This window comes from Tubulanus polymorphus, chromosome 3 (assembly GCF_964204645.1).
Source record: "Tubulanus polymorphus chromosome 3, tnTubPoly1.2, whole genome shotgun sequence".
Classification (NCBI taxonomy): domain Eukaryota; kingdom Metazoa; phylum Nemertea; class Palaeonemertea; order Tubulaniformes; family Tubulanidae; genus Tubulanus; species Tubulanus polymorphus.
This window is the reverse complement of record NC_134027.1, coordinates 7,578,364-7,591,829: the sequence shown is the minus strand read 5'-3', so window position 1 is coordinate 7,591,829 and position 13,466 is coordinate 7,578,364. Positions and strand designations below refer to the sequence as shown.

Here is a 13,466-nt window from a genome sequence, read left to right as displayed (position 1 = left end):
CGCCTAATCGCGAGTAAATATACAGCGTCCTCATCGGATACATAACAAAAACTGTCACCGAAAATAACATATCAAATACGGCTAAGATCTTCACTGGATGTAAAGCAATACTCTGCATCCGACCGAGAACAATGATAGTAAGGATGTTCAACACTATACCAATAAAAGACATCGGTCCATACACGCATAGATACATCAGCACACTAAATCTGTAATCCCATCGTTCCGGAGGCAAAGATCCGCATTGGTCTTCATCTGACATCGTATCATTTTCCATGATACCAAATGTTTTAATGGTTTTCAGAAAGTCGAGTAATAACTGTTAAAGTCTTCTTAAATGAAGACGATCCTCGTTCATTGATTGGCGAATCGCTATATTTGCATTTCCAAAACATTAACCGAATCAGCATGGGTTGTTAAGAGTTCATGATATAAAACGCTAAAAGCTAAAAGCAGTTTTGAGTGCCCTGGGTAATGCATAAAATGCTATGTGTAGTGAAATTTGTAACAGAATAGAGGTTTCTTTATCGTCAGTTTGAAATCTGAAATATCTCTTAAAGCAGAAATAATTGCGATTTCAAGAATTGAATAGTTTTTCATAACAATAAAAAGACAAAACACAGTTTTCAAATATTTCGTATTTCGTATTCATTCATGATAATGTATTATATAAAGTGTTCAACAACTACGTATCCTTTTTTATGATGAATCAACAATTTCATTCAGGTAAATATATCATATAAATCAATTATCTATGTAATGTTCAAACTTACTTGAACATCACTGAAAATACTGTTTAAGAAAGGTCTTAATCCACCCAATATAACGTATCAAATACAATCAATAGAAAGTTTGTTGCTGAATCGTGTAAGTTAATAGTCCAGCTAAGTAAATAATCTTACAGGTGAGTAATGATATCAATGCTTGCAACCCGAGACATAACCCTAACGTTGTTTGTAACTGGTTGATCAAGTCGTTGTTGAATATTTTCAACGACTGATGAGGGTAACGTTGTACTAGACCTAGAACTATTAGAACTCGATATTGAATTAGCTGAAGATGATGGCGTCAATGTCTCAGAATCGTCCGAATGGTAATAAGCTTTTACTTTCGCATGAACGTGACCTCGATCTTTCAGTGAACCCATGCGCACTGAATCTACATCTGAATCTCCTGACTCACTTGAAATATCAATCATCACTTCTTGTTCCTCCAACTCTTGTTGTTTCATGGCGTCTGCTGTTACCATTGCTGCCTTCTTTGACATTTTCTTTTTTAAATCGACCTTTGCGTAGATTGGCTCAGAAGCATCCGAAGCTATTTTTTCTTCCTGTTTCGAATGTTCTTTGAGCGTCGAATTTATCACATCATATTCAAAAACTGATTCATCAATATCCAATTCATCAAGTGACTCGTAATGACAATCGCCATCTGTATCATCATTCACTTTCTCCATCTCCCTGTTATCATCTGCTGCTGCTCGGCTGGTTGACTTAAGGTGACTCACTAAATTCTCGATCGAATCACAACGAGCATCGCCTTTAACTAGAGAAGATACACGTATTTCTGGAGGAGTACCTGCTACTGGACTATGATCGCTGATCCTCTCTAACTCGTCACCGCTCTCTTCGTCACCGCTATCCGATAGAACTTTGTTTCGCGATGGTGCAACTGTTTCGTTGCGTAAATCGTAAGTACCGACTCGGTTGCGGCTAACGCTTTCATGTGAATTCAGACTATCTGGAGAATCTGAACTACTCAACTCCGCCAGTGATGTCCTGAAATCACTATCCTTTGCCACAGAACTGCCGCTGCTCATCAACTCATTCACGGATGACTGCAACTCGTGCTCTTTCACTTCTTCGGAAAGACGGTGCTGTAGAACATTCTCCCACTCGGTCACACGGTTCTTCTTGATGAAACGCCTCATTTTTGTATTTGGAGCCGGTGAATGTTTCACCAATGGCTGAATTATCTAAAAAATAATTTGGAAAACAACTTTCGTTTTTTTTATACCGTAACAATTATGTTGGCATGTCATGCAGCTGATTGACGAACTATTTATTCATAAGTACTTAGGAACTCAAAAGTAAACAATAAAACAGATACCTCCTCCGATTGTGAAGGGTCTTCTTCCACAACGGTACCTAAACCAAATCGCTCGTCTAAACTATCGCACTCTGAACTATCATCACATCCTATCACATGGCCTCCGAGATGTAGACGCACGACGAGTACGCTAATGTTCTCTTTACAACCGTAACTCTGCGCTAAATCCTGTAGTTTCTTCGCCGCTAGCACCGGGTGATTAACATGAACGATCTCTGCTACAGCTTCCTGATAGGACAACTGACGCCAGAGATTTCTGTTTGCGAGGATAATGAACTGATCATCAGACGTGAGAGCGATACTGCATTGATGTGGATCGGGAATTAGTTGAGGATGCATATACGTGCAACCGAGCATACGGGTCATTTCCGAGCTACCGTTTACTTTATTGTCCTGAAAATGAAGGGCAAAATGGCAAATATCTCAGATTATTAGGTTGTTATTAGATCACTTCTTCAAAAAGAAGGGTCTCGCGTCCTTTTTGCTTCATCGGTAGTGTAACGTTTACCTCAGTAACGATTCCTCCCGTGTTGCAGACACGCTCTTTATCCTGGTAATCTTTACTGACGGTAAATGGACGAGTTAGAAGCAGAACCTCCCGACCTCGACATAAGACAGCTTCAGTATCTCCGATATTGGCCAGATTCAGAGTGTAAACGTCGTTTGCCGAGTCGGATTTTACTAAATGGATCACTGTAGCAGATGCACCCAGGCCATGGCCGGCGGATCGTAATCGCCTTAAGATAAATGGAAAAAAGGTAATGACATGATCACTTTCAATTTAAGGTTTGAAAGATGGTAATTCGGGTTCAAACAAATCCAATCAATATCATTCTGCAATATGTTTATGGGCGGTTTATATAGTACACATACCTATGAGCGCTAAGCATTGTGTATTTGAGATATTTGTCTTTAGTTAGTGGATGTTTTATTTCTCTTTCGAGCAGCCGCGTGAACGACTTCTGAAGTATAGTCGGAATAAAATCGTTTTGCCCACCGTCAAACATTGCAAATAGTGCTTCATCTTTCTTGTAACATAGCTTTTTAATTACACCAACGCATAACCTGTTGTCAACAGAAAATAAACCACATTTTTATCACAGAATTTACTGCATTATTTTCTCACTACCTTTTTCTGCTTACTTGTTTCTCGTTCCACTTGTTTCAGCAAGTCCCACTTGCCAGGGTAGTATGCTATCAACAACCTCGTGCTTGGAAGGATTTGCACCAGGAAGTTGTCTATTCTGGCCAGTCAAATCCACGAATGTAACCGACTTCTTGTTCCTAAGAAGATTATCAGTGGTCCAAATTTTTCTTTCTTGATATTACTTATCGATATGATTTAAAGTTATAATCAGATGCATGGAGCCGCTTGCATAATTACTTACTGTAAACTCTGAAGCTCGTCGACGCTGACACTTAGCTGTTCATTGCATGACATATCAAGAAGACTAATCTGAGAATCCATCAGATTTGGAACTGAGACGTTCAAAAACTTATTACTAGCCACATCCAGCACCTGAATAAGTGATATATTATTGTAACGTCGGAATGACTCGAGAGAAATGTGTCGAACTCTAATTTCTACAGGTACATCGTTTATTTACCTTTAGAGAAGAAGATTTAGAAAAGTCTGGTAATTCTAATAATTGGTTTGAGTGCGCTCTCAATATTTCCAGTGCTGGTAGCTGGAGCAATGACATAGGCAAGGCTTTTAGTCGGTTCCCTGACACATTCAATTCCAATAACATTTCCAATCTACATATATCACTGGAATGTATGGTAATCATTTTGAGTTATGGATTTTCATCTTCAGTACCAGTAGGTTTATTAGTATGAGTGAACTGGTTCTCGACTTTCATCGAGTTTCAACTATTACCTGTCTCGTATAGTATAAATCTGGTTGTAGGCGATGTACAATATTTTGAGACGATTGAATCCGCAAACTACACGCATGACGTCATCTTGTAGATAATTGTGAGACAAATAAAGTTCTTGTATTTTGTTCAAATCAGTGGTTGGGTTCAGCGAAGGCAAATGAACGAGCCGATTTTTGCTTGCGTTGAAGATTTTTAATCTGGAGTAACAGAATAAACAATTATACAAACTTAAATCCAGATATTTAAAAAGGTTCAATCACAATTAACCTTATGGCGTGTTTGAAGAAATTTGCTGGAACATTTGCAAGCCTGTTGTGTTGTATAAGAAATTCTTCGAGTTTGAAATCTTCGAGTTCGAGTGGAAGTTGACTTATGTTATTATGATTTACGTGGATGCTTCGAAGTTGTTTGGCGTCGCATAAAATTCTAAGAAAGAACGAGAAATATTGATTAGTTTGAACATATTCCGTTTATCAATTTCGAATCTCCGTATGCACAACGATAATACCAGGTAAACTCATGGAATTGTAGAAATATCTTTACCTTTCGGGTAGCGCTTTGAGAGCGTTGTGACTAGCGTATAACCTTTGTAGGAAGAAACAAGTGGCAAGTGCTTCTGGTAGGAATTGTATCCTGTTACTGAAATTTCAACAAACGGTGTTCTTAAAGTTTCAGAAATGGGAAAATGAGGAACCAAGGCTAAAATATCGATTCCTTGTTTCTCTTCTGCTAAGCTTACAAGTTAAGCCGGCCGGCCGCCTGTATCCTTTACAAAACAATTTTTTTAAATCACGACCAAGCTAACCTTAACTGGCCCGGCAGCTATATAAATGAACTGATTACAAATTTTACATGACCCGGTCGATTAGGAGAAACAAGGTATCATTTTTAGCCCAAATTACTAGGTTACATGAATATTGCTGAAGAGACATGACTTACTAAGATACATTCATGACCGCTAACCACTCTGGTTTCGGACTGACTGATAAATGCTGTATATCTGAACGATAAGTAAAACAGAAAGAGGATATACATATTTGGACCATCGTGGGACAAAATATTGTCCAGAAAATAAAGCAGTTTTCTCACTTATTTTCGATACGCACCGTTATGCGCTGCATATATATACTTGAGCTGTGTTCCATTTAGTTGTAAGTTATTTATTTGATTTCTTTCGCAATTCAAATATTCAAGAGCTTTCAACAACCGCAGGTCCAATAATTCACCAACCTAGAATTAATGGAATAAATCAACTCGTCTTATTTCGTTAAACTACAGCTTATGATACTTTATTCTTGAATGGTTTTAGTGTATCCCCGCGTACCTGGTTATCTCTTACATCTAAATGCGTTAGATTTTCGAAACAAGTGAACTTGATTGATTCTGTCATTGACAAGGTCAAATGATTCAATCGAAAATCGGCTTTCTTCAGATTTGACATTCTGTTTACGACTCGTGGCGGAAGTTGACTGATTTTATTTCCAGAGATAATGACCGTTTCCATCTGAAAAAAAGAGGAATGTCATAATGGCTTATCACGGACGAATAAACTATGAAAATACTCTCGGTTATACGTCCATGGGCTTTTCAATTCTCAAATGCTGATTCCTAACATTGTCGCCATATTTTACCTTGCAAACCGAGGACTCCACTAGACGAAGCAGCGTGTCTGGTATGTCGGAGAACAGGTTGAACGCTAAAACTAATGTGACTAGCTTATTCAAGCAGACCATGGATTCTGGTAAATCTGATATTCTGTTTTTATGCAAATGTAACAACTGCATGCTGGAAAAAAAGAATACAGTTCTTTTGAACAGAAGATCTCAAATCTTATGGTTCGGAGTAGGTTGTTTTTGGTCCTACTTTGTGAGATCTTTTATTTCAGCTGGAATCTCATCAATCTGATTTCCAGAAAGATTGAGTTCGGTCAATGATTTCATCTCGCACAATGTTTTCGGGAAATGTCCAAGGTCATTGTCCGCTAAATTCAAAATATTCAATCGCTGAAACCTGAATAAAAGATAGATGTCCATTTCGGTTAGAAATCTCGAATTTTGGAAAATTCGTAATTTTGCTATTTACTCTCTATTCCTTGAACATTGACATTTCGGCTGCAAAAAATATCTCATTAGCAGATGAAATACCTTGTGATGTCTTCTATCCATCCTATAGTGTAGGCGTCATCGTCCAGGGGGCGCTCTCGTAACACGTTATGACGCAGATTCAAGACTTGCAAGTCCGTATTCATAAAGACAGTATCTGGAATCGCCTCTAGGTGACAGTTTGACAGATCTGCATGCGTTGGAAGTTTGGCAGTTGCCTGAAAATGTAGATAAACCAATTCATTACAAACATAAAACAATCATTATCCGTCTCAAAATGGAGATTGAATATTATGAATTAATTTTTGTTAGCAGATTAATTGCTGGTGTCTTATGGAACGGACTGTATCATGTAACCTACAGTTAACCGATCCCTGGCGTTAGTATTGTTAGATACGTACCTTTTCTTTACTCACCTTTTTGCACTTCTTCAACCATTTTGTGAATTCAGATTCACTTCCTATCGACAGATAAATAGACCGTTCTCCTTGAACAGATGGTGTTAACTTCAGGCAAAGAGGATGACCCTTCATCTCTACCGTTTCAATCGAACCTTTTGCGAGTTGGATAATTGTTGGTTTGTAGTTTTTTGTTTTATCTTCAAATATAAAAGATCCATACTCAATAAGTTGATCACATATCTTTTATGGTAGAAAATAGGCAATTTTTACCTCTATATATCAATAATCTAGTGCCCGATATTGCACAGAATCTTTGAGTCCATTGCTTTAACATTTTCCCTTGCCGAACATGTAAGAGTCCGGATAGATGATGTCTGGAATATGTGCTATAATCGGAAATTTTGCCTGTGTTCAAAAGAGATTTGAAAGAACTAGAATTAGACAACAATATGCAAAAAGCGAGGAAGAATTTTCATTGATCATCTTACAAGACAACTAGAAAACGCCTCGTTGGGGAAAATTGTTCAGAAAGCCGGCCCCAAAGGCAAACCATTTTGTACGATTAAAAAATGTCTTTGTTATGATGTAGATTTCTAACAACTACAATTTGGAATACGCAAATGTGTGCTTGTCCTCAAGAGCCATTTCAAGGGGGACATATAAAAGTCTCGTGCATTCGTGTACTTATCTAGAAAAGGTATTGTATTTTAGGCATTACAGTAAGTACTGAAATATTTCGAAAATTCTATACCCAGTCAAATCAATGGCTTTACCCGCAACGATTGTGACAATGTAAAAAACTATTCTAAATAGTATTTTAGGGTACAAACCCCATGCCGAATGGATTGAAATATATACACGTGATATACGTGTAATACATATAGTTACCGGTAAATAAAGAAATTAAAACCGTTGAAAAATAACTAAAATATGTACATAATGCAAATGATTTTCGCATTAATCATAAAGGAGAAAGCACTTACCCGAATAGAATTTAACTAGATAGCGTAATTCCTCTTTAGGACCCTCTTCCTGTATTCGGCAAGTGTCTGTATACCCGATACTTTCTAGATATCCGCTTTGCATCGCTAGAGGGCACTCCTCGGGGTCCAGTCGTCGTATGACGTCACCGTGAAACTGTACGTGAAGGGAATTCGGTGGTTTGCCAATTTGAAGACAGATTTTATGTGCAGTAGTTTCTAGGCCGCAAGGGATCAACTCGGAATGGCGCGATGAGGCTTCCGGTGGATATATCCTTATAAATCCGTGATCAACACTAGCCTTTAACCAGGTTTGCACATCTACAACGTCCTTTTTTAATTCCGGCTGTGCAAACGATCCGGCGCGATTTGCGACATCAACCGAGTCGGACGTATGCCATTTACTCCCGTTAGCAGTTGATGAAGATGTTGAATTCTGGATGTTGGCGTTTTGATCGGATACACCATTCTCCATTTCTACTCGTATTTCCATGATCAATAAATAAAATCTGTATGAACAAAAATAGCAGCTCATTAGCTTTTGGGTTTCGTTAATTACTTTATCGAAGAATGTAAAAAATTATTACTCAAATCACGTTCTTTCTAATTACAGCGAACCATATGTCTTACTATATAATCCACCCTTTCGACGCAAATTCCTATCTAAAAAATGTAATATATATTTACCTTCAATTATACCGATGAAATCTTGGTAAATCCATAGCTGTGCTTAAACAGGGAAAATAAAATCTACTGCGCAAGTGTTTCCTACCGTGAGAAAATATTCGTGAAGTAGATAGAACCGTAGGTGTGTTTAACAAGGCAATAAAGTGAGTGCATGCATTTATTTACTATTATAGCGCGCACCTATTATTATAATTGTCTATGGGAAATCTCTTTAACTAGGACCCGGTCGGCGAAATTAGCTCCACGTAAATCTGAACAATTGAACGATTTAGATTCTCTTACGCGTACCACCTGAAGATTTTGAAACCAAACTATGTTATCGTCTAATAAACCGAAAGCGGATTGTTATACGAAACGAAAGTTCGTACGAGTGGGGGCTGACGGAAATTTCTTTTCACGAAAATAACAGTGGATTTTGTATACGATATATTTGCACTGTCGCTGGAAGAACGAGGAGCGCCTTTTGACATGTACGACACATAACCGCCTTAATATTCCAGATCGTTCCTACATAGTTAATAGATCTGCTCTAAATAAAATGTGTCGCGACAAAGCAAACACTGACATTTCGACGATACTCGATCACAATGAAAATAACAAATGATTATGTAATCCTGGATCCTCACAAATTTGCAAGTCAATATACGTAATTTGTCAATATACGTAAGTTGGCGCCGTAAGACACGCGTGCAATTGATAATTCATTTCAACCGAATGTACCACTCATGGTTGGACACTAGAAAAAAATCTAAGTTTTTATATAGTTTTGAATATGCGGCGCAGCTGAAAGTTGCCAAACTGGACGTTGACCCCCTAAAACAGAATATCAAATGGGGACAGATATGAACCCCTTTAAATATTATATTGGAATTTTATATCAGTAAGGTTTTCTGGTCGATGTTTTCCAGCAAGAAGGTTGAGATTCATTAAATTCATCGTATGATCCCAGAATGAGGGATTACCAGAGAGAGATATGTGTTAAATATATCCTAAGCGTTTAAATTGACTGGCACATTTCACCATCGACTCTAAAACGTTTGATTTCACCGAACACAAAATCGGCGCTAGGCTGGACGGGCTGTATACGACAATTCCTCAACTGGGCCGTTCACACTTCAATAGCGGGACAAACCGGATCCCGAAACCAGATTAACGAATTGCTCCCGCCAAAATACGGTACAAAGAAGATATGGATTATCATCTCAAAATATCCCCATGGAAAATGTGAAGAAATCAAATTGCATTTAAAAATTTCTTGTCGCAAATCTCAATGTTCAGTGAAATTGCAATGCGCAGTGGGAGACCCCTTTTGCGTAATCTCAAACTCAAGCGGGTACAGATCAGTCGTCAGGAAATATATTTTAAAAAATTCAACGCAGGCTTTAACTGCAAATAACCCTCTTTAACCTCTGTGAAAATTGGAAATATAGCTTTAAGAGATACTAAGATATTTTAAAATTAATAAATATTGCGATTTCTTTTACGCACGGTTAAGATATGCGGTCCTTGGTTTCACATCGTCACTGTTCTCAATTGTTGCGTTCAAAAATTCCAAGAATCGCCAGCAAATATCTGCATTTCATTTCCTTTAAAATGGTGTGTAAATTGATTTCGTCGAGCAAGGGACTGCAGAACTATATGATATTCAATCTAAACGTATGTTTTAAAAATGAGCGCAAATTATCGCAACAATGGGGACCTCGCGGGACCGCCACAAAATGGCGCCTAGAAACTGGAAACTTCTTTATTCTTTCAGTGGAATGAATTTTCAGTTAGAACAGAACAACAGAAGTTATTTATGTAAATTGTTTAATTGGGATGAGGAAAATGCGCTTATTTTCAAGCGCATCTTTGGTGGACAGAGTTAAAAGTAAAGTGTATATATATATATATATATATATATATATATATATATATATATATATATATATATATATATATATATATATATATATATATATATATATATATATATATATATATATATATATATATATATATATATATATATATATATATATATATATATATATATATATATATATATATATATATATATTATTCGTTGTAAGAGAAAAACTTCAAACGGGCAGAATTGCGGTATTTTATCCTCGTGACATATTAATGCAATAATTGGTTTTTTGCTACATTTCAAAGGCATAATTACCATACACAAACGACCACTGAACATCATTCTAGATAAATATAGCTACGTAGGTCATATCAAAATTACTGACTGAAAATTGGCTGTATTCACCATAGATCTCTGTCAAAAACTATGAGCTTAATTTGCATCGGCCGAGTTTTTGGTATACGATGTGCAACCGATGTCAGTATCCGCTCATGTTTAAAGCTGTCACCATTCTGGAATGATGGCGGTCTTCTTTATCCTGTTCTGTGTACTCGCTTTAGGAGCATGTGAAGACCTAACCAGGTAAATAACATAAGCGTTTTATAAATGTGTGAGTAAGTCAGTAAGGAAATAGGCCGCGTTACCGATTTACTTTATTCGATATATAAAAGGAAACGCTGTAGTTGACTATATGATCTATTTAGGGATAGCATATTTCGAATTTCTCCGACTTCTGACATTGAATTATCAATAGTGAAAGGATTGAAAAGTAAAAATGTAAGTATCCTTTTTTTCGCTGGCCTTTCATTTATATAGATATATTCTAAGATTTATTGTATCAATTGTATAACTTATATGAACACGAAAAAGTGCTTCAAATTTAGATAAATTGATCTCTACAGCTTTTAATACTACACCATTATTCACTCAGCAAAACGCTAAAATAATAACTCGTAATTACTGTACCGTTGATAAAATCTAGGTTGTTTTTTGGTTCGAACCGAATTTACACGTCCCAACTGAAGCGGTAATACCTACTAGCTCCAAGGATGAAGTCATCAGCATATTGGAAAGAGGAAATATTGAATTTTCTGAAGTAGAAAAAACTCTTGGCAGGTAAGATAAATATAAACAACGTGATGGTTTCGAACAGATATTCTAAGGTACGAGGTATTTCTATTTGATAGATCGAATCCGATGTTTAAGTTGAAAACGTATTGAAAGTCTATATATAAGGAACTAAAACTGAAACCGTCTTTGAATAAGAATCATATATACAATCCACTATGTTAACAGTTTAGTGTGTTGAAATCAGAATCATAAGACACGACGTTTTCCCTGTCTCACTAGATTCCATCACCGGGCGATGATGGTGTATTCTCAACGAATTGTTTCTCCTTAGTTCACACACACATATTTTTATTTGACAGAGCCGTGTTGAAAGAGAATTACCTGAACAAAAAAGAAAAATTGAAATCTACCAGACAGCATACTTTCAGCAGACCAACTTTAGACTACATTTTGTCGTATTATGCAACATACGGCGAGGTAAGGATAGTGATGATAGCTATTCGATATAACATCGCTTTCATTTCACATGTCCCATTCTGCCATGAAGCACATTTTCAAGTTCATTTACCGAGACCCCAAAACAACGATGTTTGTTACGTATGTTAACTTACTTCAGATCGTACTATGGCTCAGAAAAATGCAGAGGAGGTGGTGGAATATTGCAACAATAGTGAATATCGGAAAGACACGAGAAGGGAGGGATATGATCGTTTTCAAGGTTAACGCATTTTCAATACCGTAGCTCTTTTTTAAGATTTGATGAAAATTGATTTTATTACATTTTAGTAAATGTTTACAACATTTGCTTTTGCGTCTTCTAGCTGGGTCTAAAGTCTGCAAAACCAAAGCCTATAATATTCATAGATGCGGGAATTCATAGTCGGGAATGGTTGGCTCCGGCAACAGCTTTGTATCTCATTCATAAGGTTGGCATACATGTATATCAAACTACGAATTTACCGTTGTATGAAAAACACCCGGTAATTTTTTCAACATCTTGGGTTTTAGTTAACCGAAGGTTACTGGACAGGGAAGTCTAGATACCTATTAGAAATGTATGACTGGTATATCCTTCCCGTTGAAAATCCCGATGGTTATGAAATGACGTTCAAAGGTGGAGAGGTAACATATCATACCGGTATATCCATTCAACGCAGATCATAATATTGGTGCTGATTCGAAAGAAGGATTTTTTCTTGGGAAATTGTTGCTCAAATTCATTGGTTTTTTTTTACAAGAGTCGTATGTGGAGGAAAAATAAAAGACCGGTTAACCCAGACCTGTTGGAGGAAGGCGATGATGATTGTTTTTTTCACGGTGTAGATCTGAATAGAAATTGGGATTACAGGTGGAATGGTTAGTTATCAGGGGTAGTGGACTCATTTTTCGATTAATTAGTGAATCATTATACAATCCAAGGAAAATTCCAATGCGGCCTCTAAGGAAAAAATACACGTATGAAGTGCATGAAATGATGTTTGCGGTGATGTCCATTTCAGAGACCAACCCGGGTCAGTGTTTTGATGATTACGGTGGTCCTGCTGCATTTTCCGAGCCAGAAACTCAGAACGTACGAGACATAATGCTGAAACTACTGAAAAACGGACGACTAAAAGCCGTAGTGTCTATGCATGCCTACTCTGAACTATGGATGATACCATGGTCGTCTGAACTTACACATCCAGCTGATAGAGCAGATCTGGTAAGATTTTATGTAAATGAAATTTGGTATTGATAAAAATGCGAAATAATATCTGAACTAATCTATTACACAGAAGATTTATTTTCTGAATTCTGATAAACAGATGCAAGTTTCATTAGCGGCAACAAATGCAATATTTGAGTCAAGCGGTCACCATTGGAAAGCTGGGAGCCCACCGGAAATAATCTGTAAGTTGATACTGTGGAGTTGACTTCAAAGTAAAAATACGTGTAGATAATTATTCAACGAATTCTTTTAGATCCTGCGTCTGGGACGAAAATGGACTGGTTGAAAGCGAATGGCGTGAAATATGCGTTTGGTTTGGAGCTTCGTCCCAGCAGAAACTTCATGGGGTCCGGGTTTCTCATTAGCCCAGATCATATAAAACCTTCAGGAGAAGAAATATTCGCAGCAGTCAATGCTATGGTGCTCGAGATGCGTAAAATATCGTTGTCAAGAGGAAACGCTTGACCACTGTGCACACTGGGTTTTTGAAAAAATACAATCGAATACATTTTGCAATAAATCTGAAATACTTTACTTAGAGTTCACCAATTTTTTCGTAAGAAGACCGTTTAGGACGCCGGAGCGAGTGTGGCCTGTGGTGGTCATGGATTTGTCAGGGTCGGGAACAATTCGCATTTGCCCTTTCATTGAGTTATTGAGGAAAAACAGGGTTTTG

At 37.2% G+C, this 13,466-nt stretch overlaps 2 protein-coding genes across 2 annotated transcripts; one reads left to right on the top strand and one right to left on the bottom strand.

Annotated features, from left to right (window-relative positions):
* Positions 1 to 668: 668 nt before the first annotated feature.
* On the bottom strand, positions 669 to 7,947 carry LOC141901284 (PH domain leucine-rich repeat-containing protein phosphatase 2-like). The gene is made up of 19 exons (XM_074788430.1): positions 7,476 to 7,947; positions 6,763 to 6,897; positions 6,508 to 6,689; positions 6,134 to 6,309; positions 5,853 to 5,999; positions 5,621 to 5,774; positions 5,314 to 5,493; positions 5,096 to 5,219; positions 4,929 to 4,989; positions 4,533 to 4,628; positions 4,257 to 4,415; positions 3,989 to 4,186; positions 3,717 to 3,879; positions 3,498 to 3,628; positions 3,253 to 3,393; positions 2,983 to 3,174; positions 2,618 to 2,846; positions 2,110 to 2,502; positions 669 to 1,975 (listed from the first exon to the last, which is right to left on the bottom strand). Exons 1-19 carry the CDS (start codon positions 7,945 to 7,947, stop codon positions 899 to 901), a joined length of 4,410 nt encoding a protein of 1,469 aa, XP_074644531.1. The 3' UTR covers positions 669 to 898.
* Positions 7,948 to 10,435: 2,488 nt separating this feature from the next.
* LOC141902320 (carboxypeptidase B-like) lies at positions 10,436 to 13,312 on the top strand. Its single transcript, XM_074789986.1, has 11 exons — positions 10,436 to 10,593; positions 10,716 to 10,788; positions 10,994 to 11,127; positions 11,442 to 11,559; positions 11,699 to 11,800; positions 11,904 to 12,008; positions 12,091 to 12,204; positions 12,321 to 12,438; positions 12,582 to 12,784; positions 12,888 to 12,972; positions 13,044 to 13,312. Exons 1-11 carry the CDS (start codon positions 10,529 to 10,531, stop codon positions 13,253 to 13,255), a joined length of 1,329 nt encoding a protein of 442 aa, XP_074646087.1. The 5' UTR covers positions 10,436 to 10,528; the 3' UTR covers positions 13,256 to 13,312.
* Positions 13,313 to 13,466: the final 154 nt, after the last annotated feature.